Source organism: Gigantopelta aegis, chromosome 8, assembly GCF_016097555.1.
Source record: "Gigantopelta aegis isolate Gae_Host chromosome 8, Gae_host_genome, whole genome shotgun sequence".
NCBI classification, from domain to species: Eukaryota; Metazoa; Mollusca; class Gastropoda; order Neomphalida; family Peltospiridae; genus Gigantopelta; species Gigantopelta aegis.
In genome coordinates, this window is record NC_054706.1 from 43,283,771 (window position 1) to 43,311,695 (window position 27,925).

General features: G+C 39.7%; 1 protein-coding gene across 1 annotated transcript; it reads left to right on the top strand.

Moving 5' to 3' along the window:
* Positions 1-5,118: 5,118 nt before the first annotated feature.
* Positions 5,119-27,754, top strand: LOC121379249 (ependymin-related protein 1-like). The gene is made up of 10 exons (XM_041507771.1): positions 5,119-5,274; positions 6,389-6,499; positions 10,230-10,311; positions 10,995-11,156; positions 13,501-13,601; positions 21,453-21,563; positions 23,752-23,833; positions 25,877-26,038; positions 27,221-27,321; positions 27,664-27,754. Exons 1-10 carry the CDS (start codon positions 5,134-5,136, stop codon positions 27,697-27,699), a joined length of 1,089 nt encoding a protein of 362 aa, XP_041363705.1. The 5' UTR covers positions 5,119-5,133; the 3' UTR covers positions 27,700-27,754.
* Positions 27,755-27,925: the final 171 nt, after the last annotated feature.

Consider the following 27,925-nt stretch of genomic DNA (forward strand, 5'->3'; position numbering starts at 1 on the left):
TATATAGAAAATAAAGCCTTTTAGGAAAAAACCCAGCTGGAGTGATTTGTGTATAATTATGTTATTCTTACTACATGTATATTGGTGAGTATTTATAACAAAATATATGGATACATGTAGCTTTGTCTACAATACAATGTATATCTTGTTAGACTTATTGATATGATTGCTTTTGTAATCATTTTAAAAAGATGTTGGTGTTTTGCTCAAATTAGATTTTGATCTTAAAATTGCATGTACTTTGACTGATTTAAGCTGAGGCAGGTTGTATTTCGGCGGTAGAATGCTCGTTTCAGGTGCAGTGGGTATGGGATTGATTACTCATCCGTCAACCCACTGATTTGTTTTTGTTTTTATTCAATCCAGTATTTATTTATTTCATTTATTTTAACTGTTACTGTGGTGGTGTAGACATTTGTTATATTTTGTTTTACCTTGGAAGAAAGTTTAGCACAAATCGAGGCATTTTCAATTACATTTGTGGATTACTGGCTTAATTATTGTAACAAAAATAACTTGATAGTAATTTTAAAATGTCTGAAGACTGTAGAGACCAAAAGCTGTATATAAATATATATACGGTAAATAAAAACAGCTGCATTGAGCCTAGGAATTTTTTTTTTTTTTTAATTTTTTTATTATATACTACAATACAGAAATTTGAACCACTGTTTTCAGAACAGATATGAAATTTGTGCCTTTTTTTTCTCCACTGTTTTTTTCTCCACTTTTTTTTCCCATCTGTATGAAACATGAGTGCTCATAACTCCAGAATAAACTGAATTTTATTAATTTTGTGTAGTGTTTGATTTATTATTTTTTAATATTAATACATTTTTATTTATGTTCTATTGTTACCTTAGTGACTGACTCCCTCCCCCTAACAAGATCAAATTGTAGATGCCCAATTATTTACTGTGTATTGAAATTAAAATGTAGTGGTGGTTGTAAAGTTAAAAAAAAATTTGTTTAACAAAACCACTAGAGCATATTGATTTATTAATCATCAGCTGTTAGATGTCAAACATTTGGTAATTTTGACATATCATTGGAGAGGAAATCCCAGAGACAGGATAGCACATACCATGGCCTTTGATATACTGGTCGTGGTGCACTGGCTAGAATGACCAATGTGTTCATTAATGGGGATCGATTCTAGACTGACTGTGCATTGGGCAATCTCTCGATTACTGGGCTACATGGTTGTAAAGTGTCATAATATGGTTTGTGCCCATTGTTGTTTTATGTAGAACATTTTATTAGTCCCCTATCAGTCTGAACGGAGGGGACTATAGGTTTTTGCAATACCTCAAGGTATAGAATTGTAATTTTGTGTTTAGATTTATCAGGTACTGTTACAGATCAAGATTGACTTTCATGGTATTTACCCATTTTCACAGCGTTATCGTTCTTGAAGTTAGGAGATAAGAAAATGTGTTGTGCTTGTTAGGGGACATTTATTGTTTTAGAACTACTCTCAGCATGCTAGTTTTAAATAGTTTCCTGGACTACATACAAGCCCAACATTTAGTTTTTATTTAATAGCTTCTACATAGAACTATTTCTTGTAGGGCCATTTAATGTAAGCATCTCATCTGTGTCCCCTCCAGAAAAATTACTGTGAATCTCCTCTCTCTCCCCCAGAAAAGACAAAACCATGGACCTCTTGTTACTAAATGGTAACACACATTGTCGGGTCACTAAAAAGTGTATTTTAGGCATAATTTGTAGCATTCCAACTTAAAACCTCATATTAAGTAATAATTCAAAAATGTGATAATAAATTGATGTCTATTAGGTCCAGCATTCGCAATAAGTGAGCTTTCACTGCAGTTTTTGATCAAAATGTTAAAGGTATTTGTTGGATAAACATTAAAAGAGAAATATTGCATGGTTGTTGTTCTTTAGTAGATTTGGTTATATGACAGTATTTAGGCAGGGGACAATATTTTAAAATCATAGGTAACTGGTTCTTTAGTTACGTTAATTGTACAAATCATTTACTTTTGGCGACAGTATTTTCAGATGATACTGTAAGTTTTAGCAAATTGAATATATATTTTTAAAAACAATATTGAAAATGTTTAAAGAACAGTTGCTTTGATATTTGAAAATGTTTAAAGAACAGTTTCTTTGATACTGGATAAAATGACTTTCAGAATGAGTAATGGTTCACTGGTTAGTAGTTCATGTGAAAATAAATGATTTGCATGAAATGTTGTGCCCTGTAATGGTAAGCTGTGGTCAGTCACTTTTTCCTTGTTTAAAATTGTGCATTTCAGGTTGGGTTTTTTTGTGTTATTTATCACAAAATGCAAGACAACAAATATTGTAGCTTTCACTTTGTACTACATTTCATTTTGATTGAAAATTGTGAGGGGGAAAGGACCACTGCTGTATAGCAGAGAATTTATTATATGATATTATACCGGTACATAAATGTTAAATCTCGTGCATATTTTATATTTTCCATTTATCATTGTTTTTCTTGTTGCAGTTAATTGAGATTTAGAATGGTGTAAAAAATATAAATGTAGGCTTTAAACTGTAACCAAAGGGTACCAGATAAAGTTTGCATATACATGTATTAGTTGAGCATACGGTAATTCACTAGAGCAATTGTTACAATGTAGTGCTGCATAAGAGTCTGCCTTGTAAAACTACCTATCAGTGTTTGTTGTAATGGTATCTAAACCAAGTGTAATGGTATCTAAACCAAGTGTGACCGGCCTCGGTGGCGTCGTGGCAGGCCATCGGTCTACAGGCTGGTAGGTACTGGGTTCGGATCCCAGTCGAGGCATGGGATTTTTAATCGAGATACCGACTCCAAACCCTGAGTGAGTGCTCCGCAAGGCTCAATGGGTAGGTGTAAACCACTTGCACCGACCAGTGATCCATAACTGGTTCAACAAAGGCCATGGTTTGTGCTATCCTGCCTGTGGGAAGCGCAAATAAAAGATCCCTTGCTGCCTGTCGTAAAAAGAGTAGCCTATGTGGCGATAGCGGGTTTCCTCTAAAAACAGTGTCAGAATGACCATATGTTTGACGTCCAATAGCCGATGATAAGATAAAAAATCAATGTGCTCTAGTGGCGTCGTTAAATAAAACAAACTTTTACTTTTTTCTAAACCAAGTGTAGTTACAATTTATTCACGTGTTTTTAAACTACCTATCAGTGTCTGTTGTAATGGTATCTAAACCAAGTGTAGTTACAATTTATTCACATGTTTTTAAACTAACATTCCTTTACTTCAATTTTAAAGCCGACGCTGGAGACAGTATTATTGATTAGTGTGCTAGAGTTATGCCCCTGTTCAATGAACCAGTACAGTTTTGACTTGTTTTTGTTTTTAAATACTAAAACATGCAGGTTTGTTTGTTTGTTTGTTTGACTAAAAAATAGTTGTAGTCCCATAAAGCTTATGTCAGTTTGACCAACAGACTTTTTAAAAGCAGTATATTGCTTTAAATATGGTAAAATTGTTGACAATGATCCAATCGGGCATAGATTGTGAAAAATGTTTTTTTACATTTCTCAGCAAATTATAGAACATATATTTGTAAAAATCATATAAAATAATGGTGATTATTTTTTCAATGGCAATTTCAGTCATTGCAAACTATTTGAATTTGAAATGCATGTTTACTTTGAAATACATGTTTACTTTGAAATGCATGTTTACTTTGAAATACATGTTTACTTTGCAGTGAGGTTTGAGGTTTTCTACAACTGTATAGAGAAATGCATTTAAACTGTAATTTCTTCACAACTACAAGACCATTTCCTATTACATTTGGTGGGAAGCTTCCTTGACTCGTGAAAAAATAAAATGACGAAATTGGTCATACTGAAACTCATTCCTCTATCCCCAACCCCACCGGAAAATGGGTAGGGCCTATTGTGCATTCCTGGAGTCTGGTGAGTGGTGGTGGTGGTGAACGGTTTAACCAGGTGACCATTTAGGTCTACGGGTCTCTTGTAAAAGATTATTTTAGCTTTTTTATTTTTTATTGGCATCACAGTAGTATAAATTTAATTTTAAAATGATCATGTCTCTTACACTTGTTTGGGCACAGTTTATATTTATTTTGTATTTATATGATTTTGTACCTTCAACATTTATGATTAGAATCAATAAAATATTTACTTGCTTTTTAATTTGTTTGACTTGTTTTTTTTTTTTGGGGGGGGGATGTTTTTCTGTTTATTTGTTGTTTAAAAAGTGTAATGGTTACCACAGAGTTTAACCTAACAATCTTTGGAAGTAGATGATGTTGAAGACTTGTTTTGTTCAGAATATTAGTAGTCTGTGTATACATTGTGTTTGTTGTAAGTCTACATATACATTTTTTCCCTGTCTATACGAAATTATTGTTATTGGGAGATGCAGTCTACTATGACTAAGAGTTTACAAAAAACTATTGTCTACATGTACAAACAGTATCGCTCAGAAACAAATTGACTATACTCTTGTGCACCACGACTGGTATATCAAAGGTTGTGGTATGTACTATTCTGTCTGTGATATAGTGCATATAAAAGATCCGTTGCAACTAATGAAAAAAGTAACAGGTTTTCTCTCCAAGACTAGCTATATGTCAGAATTACGAAATGTTTGACATCCAAACGTTGATGATTAGTAAATCGATGTCCCCTAGTGGTATCGTTAAACAAAACAAACCAATGTTTTAGTATTCTAAACAAGGAAGTGTAGGCCTGCTAATTGTGTAATTTTAGTTGTTAAAAAGGCTCAGTTGGTCGGTTACTAGTATATTGTAACGGTGGATGGAAAGAAGTCACTGGTGGAAATGCGTCAACAGATCAAGTGGTAGTTGTTGAGGTTCTATGATTACAGACTTGTGACATTGTTTCCTGGGTTTTTCCATGACTTTTTACCAGTGACTTTTTTTCCTAGATTCATTGTAACAATGGCAAGTCTCCTAAATGTTCCATTAAGTTCTGGTAGAGCAAAACACGCCCTACTTGATAATAAATAGCACGTGTACATATGTGTTGTATGTTACTGGACCATGGTTTTATATCTGTATCTTACCAAGTGGTGCTTTCATATTGTCACTGTTTGAACCCCAAACACCTTGCGCTTCTTATCTGCATTTCCAACTATACCGGCCATGTTGAAGGTGTGTATTTTTGCTGTGAGTGTCCAAGCTGCTTTAGCAAGCATTTGCTGTATACCTCGGCAATGGGAAGGTATTGAAGCCCAGACTACAGGGTTTGTCAAACCTAATGCATCTGTCCCCACCTTAGTACAGGTAAATTATTACTCATACCTTAGTACAGGTAAATTGTTACTCATACCTTAGTACAGGTAAATGATTACACATACTTTAGTACAAGTAAATTATTACGCATACCTTAGTACAGGTAAATTATTACACATACCTTAGTACAGGTAAATCATGTCCACCTTATTACAGGTAACCTACTATGCCATTGATGTTATAAATTAACAATACAGTCTATGTATGTATTACCATTCGGTGGATATTCTTGTACAGATAAACTTGTTATGTTGAACACACACATCATGCTGATACATTTTTTTATATAACACTACTAATATCCAGTCAGCAGCAGAAGGTTTTTTTTATATAACACTACTAATATCCAGTCAGCAGCAGAAGGTTTTTTTTATATAACACTACTGATATCCAGTCAGCAGCAGAAGGTTTTTTTTTATATAACACTACTAATATCCAGTCAGCAGCAGAAGGTTTTTTATATAACACTACTAATATCCAGTCAGCAGCAGAAGGTTTTTTTTATATAACACTACTAATATCCAGTCAGCAGCAGAAGGTTTTTTTATATAACACTACTAATATCCAGTCAGTAGCAGAAGGTTTTTTATATAACACTACTAATATCCAGTCAGCAGCAGAAGGTTTTTTATATAACACTACTAATATCCAGTCAGCAGCAGAAGGTTTTTTTATATAACACTACTAATATCCAGTCAGCAGCAGAAGGTTTTTTTTGGGGGGAGGGTTATAATAGATTAAATAAGCAACTGACATGTTTACATGACTAGACAGCTTACAGTGAACAAGTGTGAACACTTGCTGTACGTGTGTTATGTGATACAACACAACTTGATAACATTATTCACATGTGTATGTAGCGTGTTCCCCGTCTCAAGGACAAAGCCTGTTGTCGAAAAAGGTGGAGTACCAAAGTGACATAAAGATGCCATTCGCTTTACACAGAAAACCAAGTTTAATTAAACACTAAATTCAATAATATTAATCATATATAAGTATTATAATTATATTGCTAATAATTTTAGTCGTTAAAAGAGCTTTGTTAGTCGGAAACATGTTACATCGGTTATAAAGTAAAAATGTTCCGTTGTTGGTTTTGTTTCAGACTGAAATAAAAGTCCATTTCGATGCGACCAATGAAAGAATGGCTTTTGACGAAACAGTAACTGTGAATGGTTACAAAACAAAGGTCAAGGTTATTCAGTTGTGGACAAAGGTGAGTTATAAATTTAAAGTTGCAGTTTCGATTATTACTAGTATATATTTTCAATAATTAATTATTCCATATACCAGCCTCCTTATCACACCTTGGAAGAGTGCCTTACCACTGACCTACATAAAGTCCCTCCTCATCATCACATCTTGGACGAGCGCCTTACCACTGAGCTACATCAAGTCCCTCCTCATCACACCTCGGACAAGCGCCTTACCATGAGCTACATCACGTCCCTCCTCATCATCACATCTTAGACGAGCGCCTTACCACTGAGCTACATCACGTCCCTCCTCATCATCACATCTTAGACGAGCGCCTTACCACTGAGCTACATCACGTCCCTCCTCATCATCACATCTTGGACGAGCGCATTACCACTGAGCTACATCAAGTCCCTCCTCATCATCACATCTTAGACGAGCGCCTTACCACTGAGCTACATCACGTCCCTCCTCATCATCACATCTTAGACGAGCGCCTTACCACTGAGCTACATCAAGTCCCTCATCATCATCACATCTTGGACGAGCGCCTTACCACTGAGCTACATCACGTCCCTCATCATCACACCTTGGACGAGCGCTTTATCATTGAGCTACATCAAGTCCTTCCTCATCATCACATCTTGGACGAGCGCTTTATTACTGACCTACATCAAGTCCCTCCTCATCATCACACTTTGGACGAGTGTCTTACCACTGAGCTACATCAAGTCCCTCCTCATCATCACATGTTAGACGAGCGCCTTACCACTGAGCTACATCAAGTTCCTCATCATTATCACACCTTGGACGAGCGTCTTATCACTGAGCTACATCAAGTCCTTCCTCATTATCACACCTTGGACAAGCGCCTTACCACTGAGCTACATCAAGTCCCTCCTCATCATCACATCTTAGACGAGCGCCTTACCACTGAGCTACATCAAGTCCCTCATCATCATCACATCTTGGACGAGCGCCTTACCACTGAGCTACATCACGTCCCTCATCATCATCACATCTTAGACGAGCGCCTTGCTACTGACGTACATCAAGTCCCTCATCACCATCACTCCTTGGACCAGCGTCTTACCACTGACCTACATCAAGTCCCACATCATCATCACATCTTAGATGAGCGTCTTACCACTGAGCTACATCACGTCCCTCGTCATCATCACACCTTGGACGAGCGACTTACCACTGACCTACATCAAGTCCCTCCTCATCACACCTCGGACAAGCGCCTTACCACTGAGCTACATCACGTCCCTCCTCATCATCACATCTTAGACGAGCGCCTTACCACTGAGCTACATCACGTCCCTCCTCATCATCACATCTTAGACGAGTGCCTTACCACTGAGCTACATCACGTCCCTCCTCATCATCACATCTTGGACAAGCGCCTTACCACTGAGCTACATCAAGTCCCTCATCATCATCACATCTTAGACGAGTGCCTTACCACTGAGCTACATCAAGTCCCTCATCATCATCACATCTTAGAGGAGCGCCTTACCACTGAGCTACATCAAGTCCCTCCTCATCATCACACCTTGGACGAGCGCCTTACCACTGAGATACATCAAGTCCCTCCCCCGTACCACACCTTGGACAAGCGCTTTATTACTGAGCTACATCAAGTCCCTCCTCATCATCACATCTTCTTGGACGAGCGCTTTATTACTGAGCTACATCAAGTCCTCCTCATCATCACTCCTTGGACGAGCGCCTTACCACTGAGCTACATCAAGTCCCTCATCATCATCACATCTTGGACGAGCGCCTTACCACTGAGCTACATCACGTCCCTCATCCTCATCACACCTTGGAAGAGCGCCTTACCACTGAGCTACATCACGTCCCTCCTCATCATCACATCTTGGACGAGCGCCTTATCACTGAGCTACATCACGTCCCTCATCATCATCACATCTTAGACGAGCGCCTTACCACTGAGCTACATCAAGTCCCTCCTCATCATCACATCTTAGACGAGCGCCTTACCACTGAGCTACATCACGTCCCTCATCATCATCACATCTTAGACGAGCGCCTTACTACTGACGTACATCAAGTCCCTCATCACCATCACTCCTTGGACCAGCGTCTTACCACTGACCTACATCAAGTCCCTCATCATCATCACATCTTAGATGAGCGTCTTACCACTGAGCTACATCACGTCCCTCATCATCATCACACCTTGGACGAGCGACTTACCACTGAGCTACATCAAGTCCCTCATCATCATCACATCTTGGACGAGCGCCTTACCACTGAGCTACATCACGTCCCTCATCCTCATCACACCTTGGAAGAGCGCCTTACCACTGACCTACATCAAGTCCCTCCTCCTCATCACTCCTTAGACGAGTGCCTTACCACTGAGCTACATCAAGTCCCTCCCCCGTACCACACCTTGGACAAGCGCCTTACCACTGAGCTACATCAAGTCCTCCTCATCATCACTCCTTGGACGAGCGCCTTACCACTGAGCTACATCAAGTCCCTCATCATCATCACACCTTGGACGAGCGCCTTACCACTGAGCTACATCAAGTCCCTCCTCATCATCACACCTTGGACAAGCGCCTTACCACTGAGCTACATCAAGTCCCTCCTCATCATCACACCTTGGACAAGCGCCTTATCATTGAGCTACATCAAGTCCTTCCTCATCATCACATTTTGACGAGCGCCTTACCACTGAGCTACATCAAGTCCCTCATCATCACACCTTGGACGAGCGCCTTATCATTGAGCTACATCAAGTCCTTCCTCATCATCACATCTTGGACGAGCGCTTTATTACTGAGCTACATCAAGTCCTCCTCATCATCACTCCTTGGACGAGCGCCTTACCACTGAGCTACATCAAGTCCCTCCTCATCATCACATGTTAGACGAGCGCCTTACCACTGAGCTACATCAAGTCCCTCCTCATCATCACACCTTGGACGAGCGTCTTATCACTGAGCTACATCAAGTCCTTCCTCATTATCACACCTTGGACAAGCGCCTTACCACTGAGCTACATCAAGTCCCTCTTCATCATCACATCTTGGACGAGCGCCTTACCATTGAGCTACATCAAGTCCTTCCTCATCATCACATCTTGGACAAGCGCCTTACCATTGAGCGACATCATGTCCCTCATCATCATCACACCTTGGACGAGCGCCTTACCACTGAACTACACCACGTCCCTCCTCATCATCTCACCTTAGACGAGCGCCTTACCACTGAGCAACAAGTCCCTCATCATCATCACATCTTGGACGAGCTCCTTACCACTGAGCTACATCAAGTCCCTCATCATCATCACATCTTGGACGAGCTCCTTACCACTGACCTACATCAAGTCCCTCATCATCATCACATCTTGGACGAGCTCCTTACCACTGAGCTACACCACGTCCCTCCTCATCATCACATCTTGGACGAGCTCCTTACCACTGAGCTACATCAAGTCCCTCCTCCTTTGTTCAGAAAAGCTCAAATGTTAACAACATACACAGAATAAAAAAAAAGTTTTAAATTAGTTCATTCGTACATTACGAAATGTTTTTAGAAGAATAATAAATAATAAATAAATAAATAAAATAATATCTGTTTTTAATCAAAGTAATAAAACAAACCAAAACGAAACAAAAAACCCTCAAACATAAGAATAAGATTAATTAATTAATTAAACATTCATTCATTCATTCATTCATTCAATCATTCATTCCTTGTTGTGGCAGATGATGGAATATGTTATTCAGGAGAGTGGATCGTGTAAGAAGAAGACTCTTTCCGGCACTGTTCCAGATGGGTGTATCCCAGGTACGTTTTGTTGTATGATGACATACGTATTCCTTTAACACACCTCCACTGTTTATTGTAGCTCGGTTATAATTATATATTACTGTTCATTATTATTTAATATTACTAGACATAATGTCTGGTTTGTCTAGCTGCCACCAGTTATTAAAACGTTAATTATCAGAAATTTTCAAAACCAAGGACAAATTTCGAAAACAATGCTGAAAGTTGATTTAGAATAACCAAAGGGGGGCGGGCTAGTCAATCCTATCCCCATATCGGCCCAAACCGCCTGAAAGATAACACTGGCATTAATAAGTTACTAGTAAATGTTGGAATGGGCGACAAGATCTAATTTTAATTAATAGGGCTGTAATTAGCGAGAGAGGGATTTAAAAAAATCAAACACGCATTTAAATTAACGCAGATCTATGAATGCAACTGTCAGCGACATCGAATAAGTTTATCTTAGGCAATACTTTTAATTCAGCGGAATCCTTCTGGTTATTTGCTTGCCTAGGGATGTTCATCACAGTGCACTAACATATGTTTTGGTAGGCGAGACATTTAATTCTACTAAATTCTTGTTTCTTTTAATAACCCCCGCCCCTTTCTATTTTTATTTTAGGCCATTTACGGTCTTGGCTACTCAACTGAACTTGCAATGTCCACAGATTGCGACTATATAATGTTGATATTTTCAGATACCGCTAAAGACTTGGGCACACATTTCGTAGGTTCTGGAAGTGAAACGCTCACTTTTCATACCTACGAGATAAAAGCATCTGGCCTCAACATTGTGGCGGATATGACGTCGTTATGTATACCAGTTACACAGCAAACATTTGGACAGCTACCGAACGGAGGTAAGGAAGTGAACTTGAGGAGAAGAAGACGTCATCCATAATGCTTCCATGTGATGAAATGATTTGTAATTTTGTTGTTTTTCTTATTGCTTTTGTTGGTGTTGTTGTTGTTATTGGATGGTCGTGGTGGTGGTGGTGGTAAATACCGTTGTCTGGGTTATGTGTTGTTAGGCAAGTCCTTTATTCTTTCTTTCGGGCCCGTACGCCGGGGGGGGGGGGGGGGGTGCGAGGGTGCCTACGCACCCCACATAGTTTGCCGAGGTCCGTCCGTGGATGTGTAAAAAAAAAAAAATAGTCCGACGATGTGAACTGTATGAAGAAACATTTCAAATTTACTTCCCAGAATGCAGCAAAATGCATTTCCTGCATTCTAGATTTACAATTTCGGAGGGGGGGGAGGGGGGGGGGGGGGGGGGGCATGCCCCCGTACCCCCTAGCAACTCCGGTCAATTACGCCCCCCCCCCCCCCCCCGTATAAATTTCTGCGTTCGAGTCTGTCTTTGCTGTACGGGAGGACTGCAATGTGGCTTACAGTTACTGGGGGGGGGGGGGGGGGGTATTTGTTTAAAGTAATACGAACAACAAAATCGTTATCAAAATCGTATCTTTGCACAAGGTAAAGTCGAAAATGCATTGTCAAGGTTGTGGTTTGTTACACGATTTTTGTCAAGTGCTTCGTCTATAGGAACACATTCCCAGTCTAGAGCTCGACATGGTAAGACGTGTTTGTTTTGCGTGTGCACACTGCACGTGCTTTCGACTTGGGGATCCTTTATTTCGTTGTTTTTGTCAGCGAAATGACGTTTTCTACTGGGATGTATGCTGCCATTGGAACTGACTAAAAGCTGGAACGCTTCTCTTTTCGACAGCCTGCACCACCAGGTTGGATTCTTTTTTAGAGAGATTCTTGCCTCCACGTCATTTCTCCGGCTGACTATGTCGACTTGTTTTTTCGTGATTCGTATGACGGCTATTCTGCAGCAGAACGCCACGGTTGTTCGCCTTTAGTCTCTGCATTTCCGAGCCTGTTCTAGCAGCACTGGAAGATTGACCGCCCCATTAAAAGAAATAGGAAGCGGGGTCGGCCCCTACTACTCTACTTTGCTTTATAGTTATACCATCTCGTATCCTCCGGAGTCGGGCCCGTCCGCACTACTATACCAACCCATGACGAGTGGACTATACCCTAGTCTGATACTCTCTCTCGTTCAGACGGATCCGGCTTCTCAAAATCTGTATTTCAGCACAGCACTATACCTTCAACGTCTGATGACTGTCAGTCGATGGGTTTTCTTGACGGGATACAACCCATCTCGTCCCGATAAGCTGTGCACCCTAACGGCCTTAACGAAGCCACTCACGTGGACATATAGATCGGACTTTAAACTTTCAGACTTGCGTTCAAAATTTTATGTCGAAATTACTTTCTTTTTTTAATATTATTGAATAGTCCGATCCTTTCTTCTTTCTCTTATTTATTTTTGGACTGTCCTTCTAAAATGCTCCAAATTATATAAATGTTCGGCCGAGTAGTCAATTCTTTTTTATTTTTGTCTTGTAACTTTTTATTTAATTTTTTTTTAAATTCTATTATCTTTTTTACTAATTGCTATTTTCAAAATTCTGACCATTTTCAACTCCCCCCCCCCCCCCCCATCCCGAATCAGGCCACCGATCTTATCGGAGGTCGGACTCTGGATGGGCGTGTTCGAAACCCTAGTGGTATACTATCTATCTATCTATCTATCTGTAGGAGGACTGCTATTCTCTATGACTACATCCTTACGCCATCTGTAGGAAGACTACCCCCCCCCCCCCCGAATACGTGTGTGTGTATGTGTGTGTGTGTGAGGAGAGTGTGGACAGAGACAGAGTAGAGACAGAGAGGGAGACAGAGACAGAGTAGAGACAGAGACAGAGTAGAGACAGAAAGAGAGAGAGAGAGAGAGAGAGAGAGAAAGAGAGAGAGTGAGAGAGATGTGATGGCACGCACTCATGAATCTCTATCGTAACAGTGATGATATCGGGCGTAAGTTCAGTCAACCGCTTGTTGCTAACATTCGCTAGATGAATTTTACGCTACACAGTAAACTGAATTATTTGGGAACCAATCAAATATCTAGCGAATGTTAGCGAAACGTTTGCTGGCTGAACTTGTATCTAAAACAATGAAAAATATGTACTCGATATATGCCATACAGATGAAAAAGCATGCACAAGTTCAAAATATAGGATAGCGTCAGTCATTGTTTTGGTCACTGATTCGTCGTGTTAGATACGATCTCAGTCTCTACCATGCGTGTAACATGTTCCTGGAAAATAAAGCTGTTAACTCTTTTTACAGATCACATGCTACAAGTAAACCGTTACTACGACATCATGTTAGGCATCAAGGATATGTCTGTCTTCGATGTGCCAGCATCATGCGACCATGCGCCTGTGGTGGTAAGAATTAGGAATACTATGTAATACTGTATCTGTTTCTCTCTCGCTGTCACTGTCTATATCCTTGTCTCTTTCTCCACTCTCTCTTCACCCTTTTTCTTAGTCTCTCCCTCTCCCATCTCTCTCTCTCTCTCTCTCTCTCTCTCTCTCTCTCTCTCTCTCTCTCTCTCTCTCTCTCTCTCTCTCTCTCTCTCTCGTATATCGTTGTCGTCCGTTGTTTGTTTCTTTTTTTAACACTAAATAAGTGTGCCAGTATTATCATCTGATTTATTGGTATTTCCTGGCACACACCAATAAAACCCTTAAATACCAAATTTCATACTTTCTGCCAAATGTGCACATCTTGGCTAAAATTTGTCACCTATCTGATTAACTATAATGATCTGGGGTTTTTTTATCATTTCTTTCTGCAGGCACAGGCAGAAACGCACGGCAAAGTAGTTGGCTAAACCAAACAACTGTCAACTATGTATTTAATAAAACGTATACTCGTACATGTACGTCCATTGTTGTTATTTTTGTGTGCTCCAGAATGAATCACACACACACGCATACACACACACCACCACCACACATACACACACCACACACACACACCACTACCACCACCACCACCACCACCACACATACACACACACCACACACACATGCACACACACACCACCACCACCACCACCACACATACACACACACCACACACACAGACACACACACCACCACCACCACCACATACACACCACACACACACACCACCACCACCACATACATCACACACATACACCACCACCACACACCACACACACAGACACACACACACCACCACCACACACACCACACACAGACACACACACACACCACCACACACACACACACCACACACACACACAAACCACACACACACACCACCACCACCACCACACATACACACACATACAAACCACACACACACCACCACCACACAACACACATCACCACCACACAAACCACACACACACACACCACCACCACACACAACACACACATCACCACCACAAAACATCACCACACACATACCAACACACACATACCAGCACCACCACCACACACCACACATCACCACCACCACCACCACCACTATACACACATCACCACCACCCATACACGCCACCGCCACACACACACACATCACCACCACCACATACACACACCTCCACCACCACACACAAAACACATCACCACCACCACACGCACACCACACACACACCACCACCACCACACACATCACCACCACCACACACGCACACCACACACACAGCACCACACACACACATACCATCACACACACCATCACCATCACCACCACCACCGCACACACACACACACGTCACCATCACACACAAACATCACCACCACCACACACACACCATACACATATCACCACACATATACCATCACACACACACACACACCACACATCACCACCACCATAATCGCCACCACCACACACACGTCACCACCACCACCCAAACTCCACCAAACACCACCACCACACACACACATCACCACCACCACCCAAACTCCACCAAACACCACCACCACACACACACATCACACAGACACCACCACCACACACACATCACCACCACCCACACACATCACCGCCACCACCACCACCACCACCAACAAGAAGAAGAACAATTTCAGTAAGATATTCTGTTTAGTGTGTATTAGTTGAGCCTCAACAAATATTAGGTTTCATTGCTTAACTCGTAAGAATTTAGGATGTACAATGCACGACGTCAAATTCTTTAAAATTATTTACAATGTTGTTGTTTGGGTGTTTTTTAAGCGTGTGTTTTATTTTTCTTGGGGGGGGAGGGCCGTAGGTTATTGTCCCCAGGTCAGTTGGCAATGCCAAGGTTACCCAACTGAGTTTTAATGAGATCAGCAACCTTGAATTATGTAAGGTTTTTAGTGATCAGAAGCAGTAGATCACTTGGGCACTACTCGTTGACCATGGGTCCCGTGGGGACGCTGAGCTCTAAGCGCGGGGAGGGAGGGGGGCGTATTTGTCTGTGCAGTGAGCGAATATCTGTTATACATTCTTCAAATGTTTTCCCGTCTGTTCCTGTGCTTAACAGAATCGTTCGAGATAACATGTGTTTGTATTTTATGTTTCTGTCATGGATTCCACTGTGTATACGGAAGGAAGTGGTTTATTTAAAGGCGCATTCTACACATTGATATTATATTCTTGACTTCATCGATGGATTCTCAAAGTAGAGTAAGTTCCAAATTATGATACTTGGTTTCATCTTACATAGGTCTGCGTTCGTAGTTTTATTGTTTTATGTTGTTATTGTTTTCTGTACATATACAGCTATAAGTTGTTTCACACTAAATTACTTTGCTTTTGTAAGCTGCGAAAAATTTGAATATTATTAAAAAATTATAAAAACTTATTATTTTCTTGATGAAGACTTGGTTTCTAAAGATATGTTGACAAGTTGTTTCCTCCGCAGCAATTTCTTTCCCTGGGGAAGTCAGGTTGTTGAGTAATTTTTTCTCCACAGCAAAACTGAATGTAGATCTCGTTTGTATACTTTTTGACGAGCGAATGAAGTTGCTACGAAAAGACAGCTTTTTATACTCTAAATTAGCGGTCCAAGATCAATCCAAGGACGTCAGGACCTGGCCAAGGCCAGCCCAAGGACGTCAGTACCAGCCCAAGTATCCCAAGGCTAGAATATGAGTCACGGCCACGCACCTGCACCAGATATAATAGTCACTGTCGTCTAAGTCGGTCAATGCTAAAACAAATCGGCCAGGGCCAGTCCAAGGACGTCAGTACCAACCTAGGTCGGTCAGGGACACTGGCGGGTGTTGTCCTCCTCAAGGTCACACACCTAAACACCTATGCCACGGTCAGACTTTGACGTCACACCAATGAATCATAACATGGTCAAGGTCAAGGAAAAGTAGATCATGGAACCATATAGGCCCCCCATACTACTACTACGGACTAATCGTCGCCATCTCCACCAAATTCCTCACAGTTGACGATACCGTATGCTAATGTTATGGTGGGAACTTAAAGTTGCTGCAATTTCCACATGAGTAAATCCAAGTTTAAAATATCTCTTCATCAAAGTAAACCATTCGCAACTAGAAGTCGTACTTTCTGTCAAGAAAATGTAGTACATGATTTCTATAGGCGAAGTGTCCTGCTTAACATGCAACATTCACAAATCTATCTTCTTCTTTTTTATTTCTTTTTTTTTTATTTCACCACCAAATATACAGCATACATAAAGCAAATAATAAACATACATAAATAATAAAAAAAAAAAAAAAAAAACATGTTATAATAATGGTCTCCCATTTATATATACTAGTATATATCAATATATTTCCTGTGGAAAAGAAAAAAGGTATATACCGATGATCAACTTGTAATTAGTTATAAACTAAAAACATATACATTAATATATATTTTATACAATTAATTTTGTCCAAATATTCCATTTTTCCTCAAATTTAGTTGTCCTGTTATTTATTGTAGCAATATATTTATCTATATAATAATACATGTTCAGATTGTTCTGGAATCCAGTTAACGTTAGTTTTTGACTTTTGCATTTTGACTTATATATGTATTGTTTCGCAATTAGAAGTATTAAATTGACAATATTATCTTTTTTAGAATAATTAGGATTGCCTAAACAATTGTTTGTGCATTTATTTGGAGTCTAATTTTAGTTTTCAAGAATATCCAGTTGATAACAATATTCCAGAATGCTTGAACATGTTTACATAACCAAAAAAGGTGCATTAAATCTTCACTAAACGTTTGACAAAATTCACATTTATCTGATTTTTTAATACCATATATAACCAAATGCTTATTTGTTGTTAAAATAAATAAAAATATCTTGTATTGAAAGTAACGGAGCCCTGTGTCGGTGGTTAGCTTGATAGGGATAAGATATACATTTTCCCACAATTTGTCACAGAGGTCAATATCAAAAATATGATTCCATTTTATTCGTGCGTTTATTTTGTATTTAGATGTGTGTTCATTTATGCACTCTTTGTAGAAATTTTTACAAACGTTTGTTTTAAGAAGTTCTTTCAAACAATTAGGTATTATTGGCATTTGTAATGTTACTAATTCTGTATATATAACCAATTTATAATATTTTTTGATTGCTAAAATCAAACCGTTGTAGACTGTAAATGGCGGTATGAGGTCATATTTCATACAAAATTCATCATATGTGAGCCAACTGGTATTATTAAACAGATCTTTTAAAAACAAAATTCCTTTATTTGCCCATGTCTTGTAATAAACATATTTATTATTGATTTTAATAAAAGAGTTATACCAACTTGGTAAGTTTAGTATGTTTGTTTTATCAGTTGTAGATTCACATTTTTCTAAAAATATTGACCATATAAATAATACATTTTTCCAAAACAGATTTGTGCATACCTCTGCTTTTGCCTCGCTGTAAGCTGACCCAAAAGTTAATAGTAATTCCGCTTTAGACTGTAAACAATTACTCAATAAACAGGCAATGTTTTGGTTTAGATATACACTTTTCATCCACGATATTTTTTGGGCATTACAAAATATTTTAACATCTATTGCTCTTAAGCCACCATTTTGGTAATCTCGAATTAATGTTTTTCTAGCAATTTTATCAGGCTTTTTATTCCAAATAAACTGAAAGAAATTTTTTAAAGAAAGCATCTGTTGGGTTTGGGAGTGAAGAAAATAAATAAACAAATTTTTATAAAGCCAGACTTTTGATTACAGCAATTTTTCCTAATGCTGATAAAGAACGTTTTGACCATTGTTCGAGTAACTTTTTAACTTCTTTTAGCTTTCTATTATAATTCAGTTCTTGCATTTGATACAGATTAGTAGAAGAGAAATGGACACCAAGAACTGTAAATTCTATCATTTTAATAATGGAATCCAGTCTTGGTTGACGGATGATAAATTTTAAAAATTAACAGGAAATCGTAAATTAGGGCGTTATAATGCCGTAAGGTAGGGCTTTATGACACCGTAATAACGCGTCAATTCGCAAAATACTTATTACCCCAGCAGGCACTAATAACGGGGAAAATAAAAATCATAATTTCTCATGCATTGGTCTAACGAACAATACTATTGGATGATTTGACGCTTATAAACCAATGACCTGGTCGGTACTAAATATGACGTCATCGCGATTTGACAAAGACACAATGGCGTCATGTACTTTAAAGATGTGCGTTTACGGCTGTCTGTTTTTGGTGTTAAATTTATAACAAAATGTAATTTTAATGCGATTCATTATACATTTTGTACCAGAATAAAGAGAACTTTTAGTTTTTGAAAACTATCTATGAACGTGATTAAATTACAAAGTTATAGCAATACTCAGAACAGTGCGTAAAGTGGTTTATATCGTTTCTATACATGTACGTGCATGTGTGTCGAAAATAAAGGCTTTTAGAGAAAAAATAGCCCAGGTAATAAATAGAATAACAAACTCGGCACCAGTTATTATCAAATTTATGTCCCTCGTGAAATAATTTTCGTTTGCTAAAGCTCGTGACGACTGCAAATTATTTCACCCGGGACATAAATTTGATATTAACTGGTAACTCGTTTATAACGCCGTAATTGTGCGTTATAACGTTAAAACGCCGTACTAAAAGTAGTGATGTTGTTTGGCGGGAATCAGCCACCGTAAAAACCAGATGCTATTATACAAATCAACAATTGTCATTAGCGATGGTTTTATCTGCAGCAGACAATTGTTTTCAAAAAGAAGAAAGAAATGTGTAGTTATTTAATACACAGTAGGAGAAGAAAGTAATGTTTGTGACACCCCAGCTCAATACTTTAAAAGCAGAAATTATTAAGTGTTAAAATAAAAGAAAGGAATTTGTAGCTGTACTTAATCAGCGGATAGTAGGGAAAGAAAGGCACATTTGTTAAGAAGAAAGGCATGTTTATTAAGGAGAACAAAGGAATGTTTGCTAAGGAGAAGAAAGGAATTTTGTTAAGAGGAAGAAAGAATGTGCGTGACACCCCAGCCGATTGCTTTGAAAGCAGAAATTATTAGGTATCAGGGCCCCGTTCCACAAAGCCATCTTAGCCCTAAGATCACCGTAAATGCATAGCTACCTTGTGCACTAAAGTGATCTTAGTGCTAAGATCGCTTCGTGGAACGGGGTCAGGAACACACGGATCAAACGGATGCTGCCCGAGAACCCGGTGAACTCGTGGATAAAGAACAAACGTGGATCAAACGGATGTTGCCCATGTATATAACACGGACGCTGCCTCGATGTTGCCCATGAGGCTGATGACGAATGGGATGGCCTCTCGAGACATTACATGCTCTGTCATCATCCCAAAATGAGAGGATTCTACATATTCTTACTATGCATGGAAAATGTAACAGGTTTCTTCTCTGAGACTATATGTCAGAATTATGAAATGTTTGACAAGCCCATGATTAATAAATCGATGTGCTCTAGTGCCTGTGGTGTCGTTAAACAAAACAAACCAACTTTTTAGTATTCTGAACAAGGAAGTGTAGGCCTGCTTAATGTGTCATTTTAGTTGTTGAAACGGCTCAGTTGGTCGAATATATTGCAACAATAACTCGGGACAGTCTCCTAAAAGTTCCATTTGTGTTTATCTGGCCGTAATTAAGTTTTGGTAGAGCAAAACACGCTCTACTTGATAATAAATAGCACGTGTACATACGTGTTGTATGTTACTGGACCATAGTTTTATATCGGTATCTTACCAAGTGGTGCTTTCACATTGTCACTGTTTGAACCCAAACACCTTGCGCTTCTTATCTGCAATTCCAACTATACCGGCCATGTTGAACGTGTGTATTTTTGCTGTGAGTGTCCAAGCTGCTTTAGCAAGCATTTGCTGTATACCTCGGCAATGGGAAGGTATTGAAGCCCAGACTACAGGGTTTGTCAAACCTAATGCATCTGTCCCCACCTTAGTACAGGTAACTTATTACGCATACCTTAGTACAGGTAAATTATTACGCATACCTTAGTACAGGTAACTTATAACGCATACCTTAGTACAGGTAACTTATTACGCATACCTTAGTACAGGTAAATTATTATGTCCACCTCATTACTATGCCCATGATCCTATAAATTAAAACTACAATGTACTGTATATTCACATGTATTACTATTCGGTGGATATTCTTGTACAGACAAAATTATTATGTTAAACATCATGCTGATACTTTTTTATATGTATATAACACTACTAATATCCAGTCAGCAGCAAAAGATTCGGGTTTTTTTAAATAATAGAATAAATAAGAATGTCACTTTTTGTTGTAAACGTCTTGCAATTGACGTGTTTAAGTGACTAGACAGCTTACAGTAAACAAGTGTGAACACTTGCTAAACACTAAATTCAATCATATTAATTACTCCCCACCCCCTACCTGTGAAAAAACACGAACAACTTTCTTGAAGTACTTAGAATATCAATGTCCGTATTTACTAATCTTTGTAGGCGCTCAAAGTGGATAATTGTTTTACTGTTATTATACATACCAAATTATTCTGAGGAGGAGAAATCCAGTTTGAACTGCTATATATAAACATTAGGTGGAATGGAAACACATGTAATATACACTAATATTCTAAACAACAAAATGTTACTAATAGTTTTAGTCCTTAAAAGGGCTTTGTTAGTCGTAAACATGTTACATTGATTAAAATATCCCTTGAATGTTTTAACTGTTATACGGTTTTGATGTTTGACTGTTGGTGACTAGAAACAAACATTACTAACATACGCACTACTATCTTATGTTTCAGACAGAAATAAAAGTCCATTTCGATGCGACCAATGAAAGAATGGCTTTTGACGAAACAGTAACTGTGAATGGTTACAAAACAAAGGTCAAGGTTATTCAGTTGTGGACAAAGGTGAGTTCTAAACTTAAAGCTGCAGTTTCGATTATTACTAGTATATATTTTCAATAATTAAGCATTTATTCCATATACCAGCCTCCTCCTTATCACACCTTGGAAGAACGCCTTACCACTGACCTACATAAAGTCTCTCCTCATCATCACATCTTGGAAGAACGCCTTATCACTGAGCTACATCAAGTCCCTCCTCATCATCACATCTTGGACGAGCGCCTTATCACTGAGCTACATCACGTCCCTCCTCATCATCACATCTTGGACGAGCGCCTTATCACTCAGCTACATCAAGTCCCTCCTCATCATCACACCTTGGACGAGCGCCTTATCACTGAGCTACATCAAGTCCCTCCTCATCATCACACCTTGGACGAGCGCCTTACCATTGAGCTACATCACGTCCCTCCTCATCATCACATCTTGGACGAGCGCCTTATCACTGAGCTACATCAAGTCCCTCCTCATCATCACACCTTGGACGAGTGCCTTACCATTGACCTACATCAAGTCCCTCCTCATCATCACATCTTAGATGAGTGCCTTACCATTGAGCTACATCACGTCCCTCCTCATCATCACATCTGAGATGAGTGCCTTACCATTGAGCTACATCACGTCCCTCCTCATCATCACACCTTGGACGAGCGCCTTATCACTGAGCTACATCAAGTCCCTCTTCATCATCACACCTTGGACGAGTGCCTTACCATTGAGCTACATCACGTCCCTCCTCATCATCACATCTTGGACGAGCGCCTTACCATTGAGCTACATCACGTCCCTCCTCATCATCACATCTTGGACGAGTGCCTTACCATTGAGCTACATCACGTCCCTCCTCATCATCACACCTTGGACGAGTGCCTTACCATTGAGCTACATCACGTCCCTCTTCATCATCACATCTTGGACGAGCGCCTTACCATTGAGCTACATCACGTCCCTCCTCATCATCACATCTTGGACGAGCGCCTTATCACTGAGCTACATCAAGTCCCTCCTCATCATCACACTTTGGACGAGTGCCTTACCATTGAGCTACATCACGTCCCTCCTCATCATCACATCTTGGACGAGCGCCTTATCACTGAGCTACATCAAGTCCCTCCTCATCATCACATCTTGGACGAGCGCCTTATCACTGAGCTACATCAAGTCCCTCTTCATCATCACACCTTGGACGAGTGCCTTACCATTGAGCTACATCACGTCCCTCCTCATCATCACATCTTGGACGAGCGCCTTATCACTGAGCTACATCAAGTCCCTCCTCATCATCACATCTTGGACGAGCGCCTTACTACTGAGCTACATCACGTCCCTCCTCATCATCACATCTTGGACGAGCGCCTTATCACTGAGCTACATCACGTCCCTCCTCATCATCACATCTTGGACGAGCGCCTTATCACTGAGCTACATCAAGTCCCTCCTCATCATCACGTCTTGGACGAGCGCCTTACCATTGAGCTACATCAAGTCCCTCCTCATCACACCTTGGACGAGCACCTTACCACTGAGCTACATCAAGTCCCTCCTCATCATCACACCTTGGACGAGCGCCTTACTACTGAGCTACATCACGTCCCTCCTCATCACACCTTGGACGAGCGCCTTACCACTGAGCTACATCAAGTCCCTCCTCATCATCACACCTTGGACGAGCGCCTTACCACTGACTGTCTCTCATAATCATCACATCTTGGACGAGCGCGTTACATCACGTCCCTCCTCATCACACCTTGGACGAGCGCCTTACCACTGAGCTACGTCAAGTCCCTCCTCATCACACCTTGGACGAGCGCCTTATCACTGAGCTACATCAAGTCCCTCCTCATCATCACTCCTTGGACGAGCGCCTTATCACTGAGCTACATCAAGTCCCTCCTCATCATCACACCTTGGACGAGCGCCTTACCACTGAGCTACATCAAGTCCCTTTTTTTAATTAATTCATTCGTATACTATGAAATGGGTTTTTAAAAAATAATAAATATTAAATAAATAAACTTTTTTAAGCACAATAATAAAAACAACAAAATAAAAACAAACAAACAAAACACAAAACAAAAAACCCGGAACCATAAGAATAAGATTAATTCATTCATTAAACATTAATTCATTAAGCATTCATTCATTCATTCATTCATTCATTCATTCAATCATTCATTCCTTGTTGTGGCAGATGATGGAATATGTTATTCAGGAGAGTGGATCGTGTAAGAAGAAGACTCTTTCCGGCACTTTTCCAGATGGGTGTATCCCAGGTACGTTTTGTTGTATGATGACATACGTATTCCTTTAACACACCTCTACTGTTTATTGTAGCTCGGTTATAATTATATATTACTGTTCATTATTATTTAATATTACTAGACATAATGTCTGGTTTGTCTAGCTGCCACCTACATTAGAGAACAACCATATAATGTCTGAAGCCAGTTGTTTAAAACCAAGAACTAAATCGGTACAAATTTTGAAAACAATATTGAAAGTGAATTTAGAACAAATCTAAAGTTCATTTTGTATTTGTGCAATAATAATTAAAAAGAAATTATCCTAACCCAGTGTTAATTTAACTGTGCTTTGGCCAACTGGACCCTAGTTTCTAAAACAATCTGCAGCAGGTCGGTGAACGACAGAGACCGATGCAGATGAAAGAAAGTGGTTACTGGAACACAGTCACAGTCTGCGACGGATCTGTCTGACGCAGACTGCCTGTGACCCACTCAGATTTAATGGAAACAAGGCTTAAGCAGCGGTTATCCGTTGACTGCCAGGGTGTTGGGAACTCAAACCTTACTGCCATTTTGCCGTGGCTTCTGTTAGACAAGACATGGGCTAAGATAAACTGTCATTTCGTCGTCAGTAGTAGTTCTGATTGGCTATATTTGCACGGTTATGCTAGCCATGTTCTGATTGGTCGAATGAAAGATAACAAAGACCAAACGCCCACATCCATTTGGTTCAGGCATGTCCACCATGGGTCCGGTCTCTGGTATGACCAGTGGCTTGACCCAGGGCAGAGTAAACGTTATAGAGTGTCTTCCGTGGAATCCTTCTTGTTATTTACTTGCCGTTGCGATGTACAAAAAAAATCTATATATTATTTTTCCAACGTGAAAGTTTTGCGTTTATATCAGTTTCTCACAAATTCAAGTCCAAGGTTAATTAAACTTGTTTGCACCTATGGATGTTTATCACAGAGCACCGAAATATGTTTTGGTAGCCGAGACATTTAATTCCGCTAAATTCTTGTTACCTTTAATACCCCGTTTACCATTTACCGTCCTGGGTACTCAACAGATTACGACTGTATAATGTTAATACATTGTATATAGTTTTTGCTTTTTAACACAGAGTAATGTTTCTTGTGTTGTTTTACCAGAATGTAAATGAAGGAAGAGAAGTCACAAGTTGGTGATGCAGTTTCTATTTTCCTTTCCAATATGAAACATGATTAACAAGTTAACAACATGGTGAAACAGATAATATATAAGTCTGAGCTCTTGGGTGAATGAGACAGGTATCCCTATATTTGACATTGCGACTGAGTAGCCAATGGAATGAACAGAAGAGTTGTCCTACTTGGGTCTCTCCTTAGGTCTCTCTTTGTCTATTCTTGGATCGCTCTGGGTCTATTCTTAGGTCTCTCTGGGTCTATTCTTAGGTCTCTCTGGGTCTATTCTTAGGTCTCTGGATCTATTCTTAGGTCTCTTTGAGTCTATTCTTAGGTCTCTCTGGGTCTATTCTTAGGTTTCTCTGAGTCTATTCTTATGTCTCTGGGTCTATTCTTAGGTCTCTCTAAGTCTATTCTTAGGTTTCTCTGAGTCTATTCTTAGGTTTTTCTGAGTCTATTCTTAGGTCTCTGGGTCTCTTCTTAGGTCTCTCTGGGTCTATTCTTAGGTGTCTCTGGGTCTATACTTAGGTCTCTCTGAGTCTATTCTTAGGTCTCTCTGGGTCTATTCTTAGGTCTCTCTAAGTCTATTCTTAGGTCTCTTCTTCATGTATAGAAAAACGAATATTTATAAGATACATATGTTTGTTGACACATAATTAATTGCCATGGGTTAAAGTCCTTAGCTTCTAAACGGGGCAACAATTAAAATCCATAGTGCCCTTGATTTCTGTTATTTAGTTTAACACTAATTGGTCTGATTGCTAGACCCTAATTAATTAAAGTCTAAGCTTAAGTTATTGCATAAGTGGCAGGTGACACAATAACAATTAATTGAATCATACATGAACGCTAAATATATAAATTACATTTGAATATAGCTGTAAATGTTACACTATGACAATATTTACAGATACCGCTAAAGACTTAGGCACATATTACGAAGGTACTGGGTGTGACGAGCTCATATTTCATACCTACGAGATAAAAGCATCTGGCGTCAACATTGTGGCGGATATGACGTTGGACTGTATACCAATTACACAGCAAACGGTTGGACAGCTACCAAACGGAGGTAAGGAAGTTAACTTGAGGAGAAGAAGACGTCATCCATAATGCTCTTCAATTGGGCCACTATATTGTGATAAAATGATTTGTAGTTTTGTTGTTTTTCTTATTGCTTTTGTTGTTGTTGTTGTTCGTTGGTTGTGATGATGGTGGTGGTGACATCGCTTTAATATATTTGTTTCTTCTTCTGTGTTGACGCTGTAGAATGTTGATGGTGCTTTAGATTTGGAATCCGGTTGTGTTGGTAAATCCTTTATTCTTTCTTTGTTGTACGGGAGGGCTGTGCTATGTGGTTTGCAGTTACAAAACCGTTATCGTTATCAAAAACGTATCTTTGCAAAGACAAAGTTGAAAATATATTGTCAAGGTTGTGATTTTGCCCACGATTTGTTGTCAAGTGCTTCGTCTATAGGAGGACTGCCACTATGACTACATCCTTATGCCGTCTGTAGGAAGACTACCCCAGGAACGTGTGTTTCGTGTGTGTGTGTGTGTGTGTGTGCGTGCGTGCGTGCGTGCGTGCGTGTGTGTGTGTGTGTGTGTGTGTGTGTGTCAGTGTGTGTCAGTGAGTAAGTTTGTGTGGAGTGGAGAGAGATAGAGACAGAGTAGAGACTAAGAGAGAGAGGGAGACACGGAGAATACATGGAGAGGGACAGCGTGGAGACACGGAGAGAGAGAGAGAGAGAGAGAGAGAGAGAGAGAGAGAGAGAGAGAGAGAGAGAGAGAGAGAGCTGTGATGGCACGCACTCATGAATCTCTATCGTAACAGTGGTGATATCGGGCGTAAGTTCAGTCAACCGCTTGTTGCTAACATTCTCTAGATGACCTTTACGCTACACAGTAAACTGAATTATTTGGGAACCAATCAAATAGCTAGCGAACGTTAGCGAAACGTTTGCTGCCTGAACTTGGGGCGGGTGTTCGCGAACGATGATCATATTCTATCCCACTCGTGGCACCTGTCTTGAGTGCTGTCATCATAGCCATCAAGTCCAGTGCTTATATCTAAAACAATGAAAAATATGTACTCGAGATACGCCAAACAGATGAAAAACCATGCACAGGTTCAAAATATAGGATAGCGTCAGTCATTGTTTTGGTCACTGATTCGTCGTGTTAGATACGATCTCAGTCTTTACCATGGGTGTAACATGTTCCTGGAAAATAAAGCTGTTAACTCTTTTCGCAGATCAAATGCTACAAGTAAACCGTTACTACGACATCATGTTAGGCATCAAGGATATGTCTGTCTTCGATGTGCCAGCATCATGCGACCATGCGCCTGTGGTGGTAAGAATTAGGAATACTAAGTAATACTGTATCTGTGTTTCTCTCTGTGTGTCTCCTTTTCTCTCTCTCTCTCTCTCTCTCTCTCTCTCTCTCTCTCTCTCTCTCTCTCTCTCTCTCTCTCTCTCTCTCTCTCTCTCTCTCTCTCTCATATATCGTTGTCGTCCGTTGTTTGTTTCTTTTTTTAACCGTGCGCCAATATTATCATCTGATTGATTGGTATTTCCTGGCATACACTAATAAAATCTTTATATATCAAATTTTATACTTTCTGCCAGATGTACTAAAATATGTCACCTATCTGCTTAACTATAATGATCAGTTTTCTATCATTTCTTTCTGCAGGGACAAGAAGAAACGCACGGCAAAGTATTTGGCTAAACAAAACCAAAAAAAACCCCTCACAACTATGTATTTAATAAAACATATACATGTACTTTCATTGTTGTTGGGTTTTTTTTTTTTGGGGGGGGGGTTTGTGTTCTAGAATGAATTGATTGCACACACACACACACGCACACACGCACGCACGCACGCACACGCACACACCAACAACAATAACAATTTCAGTTTATTCTGTTTAGTGTCTTAACGGTCTTTAGGGTCT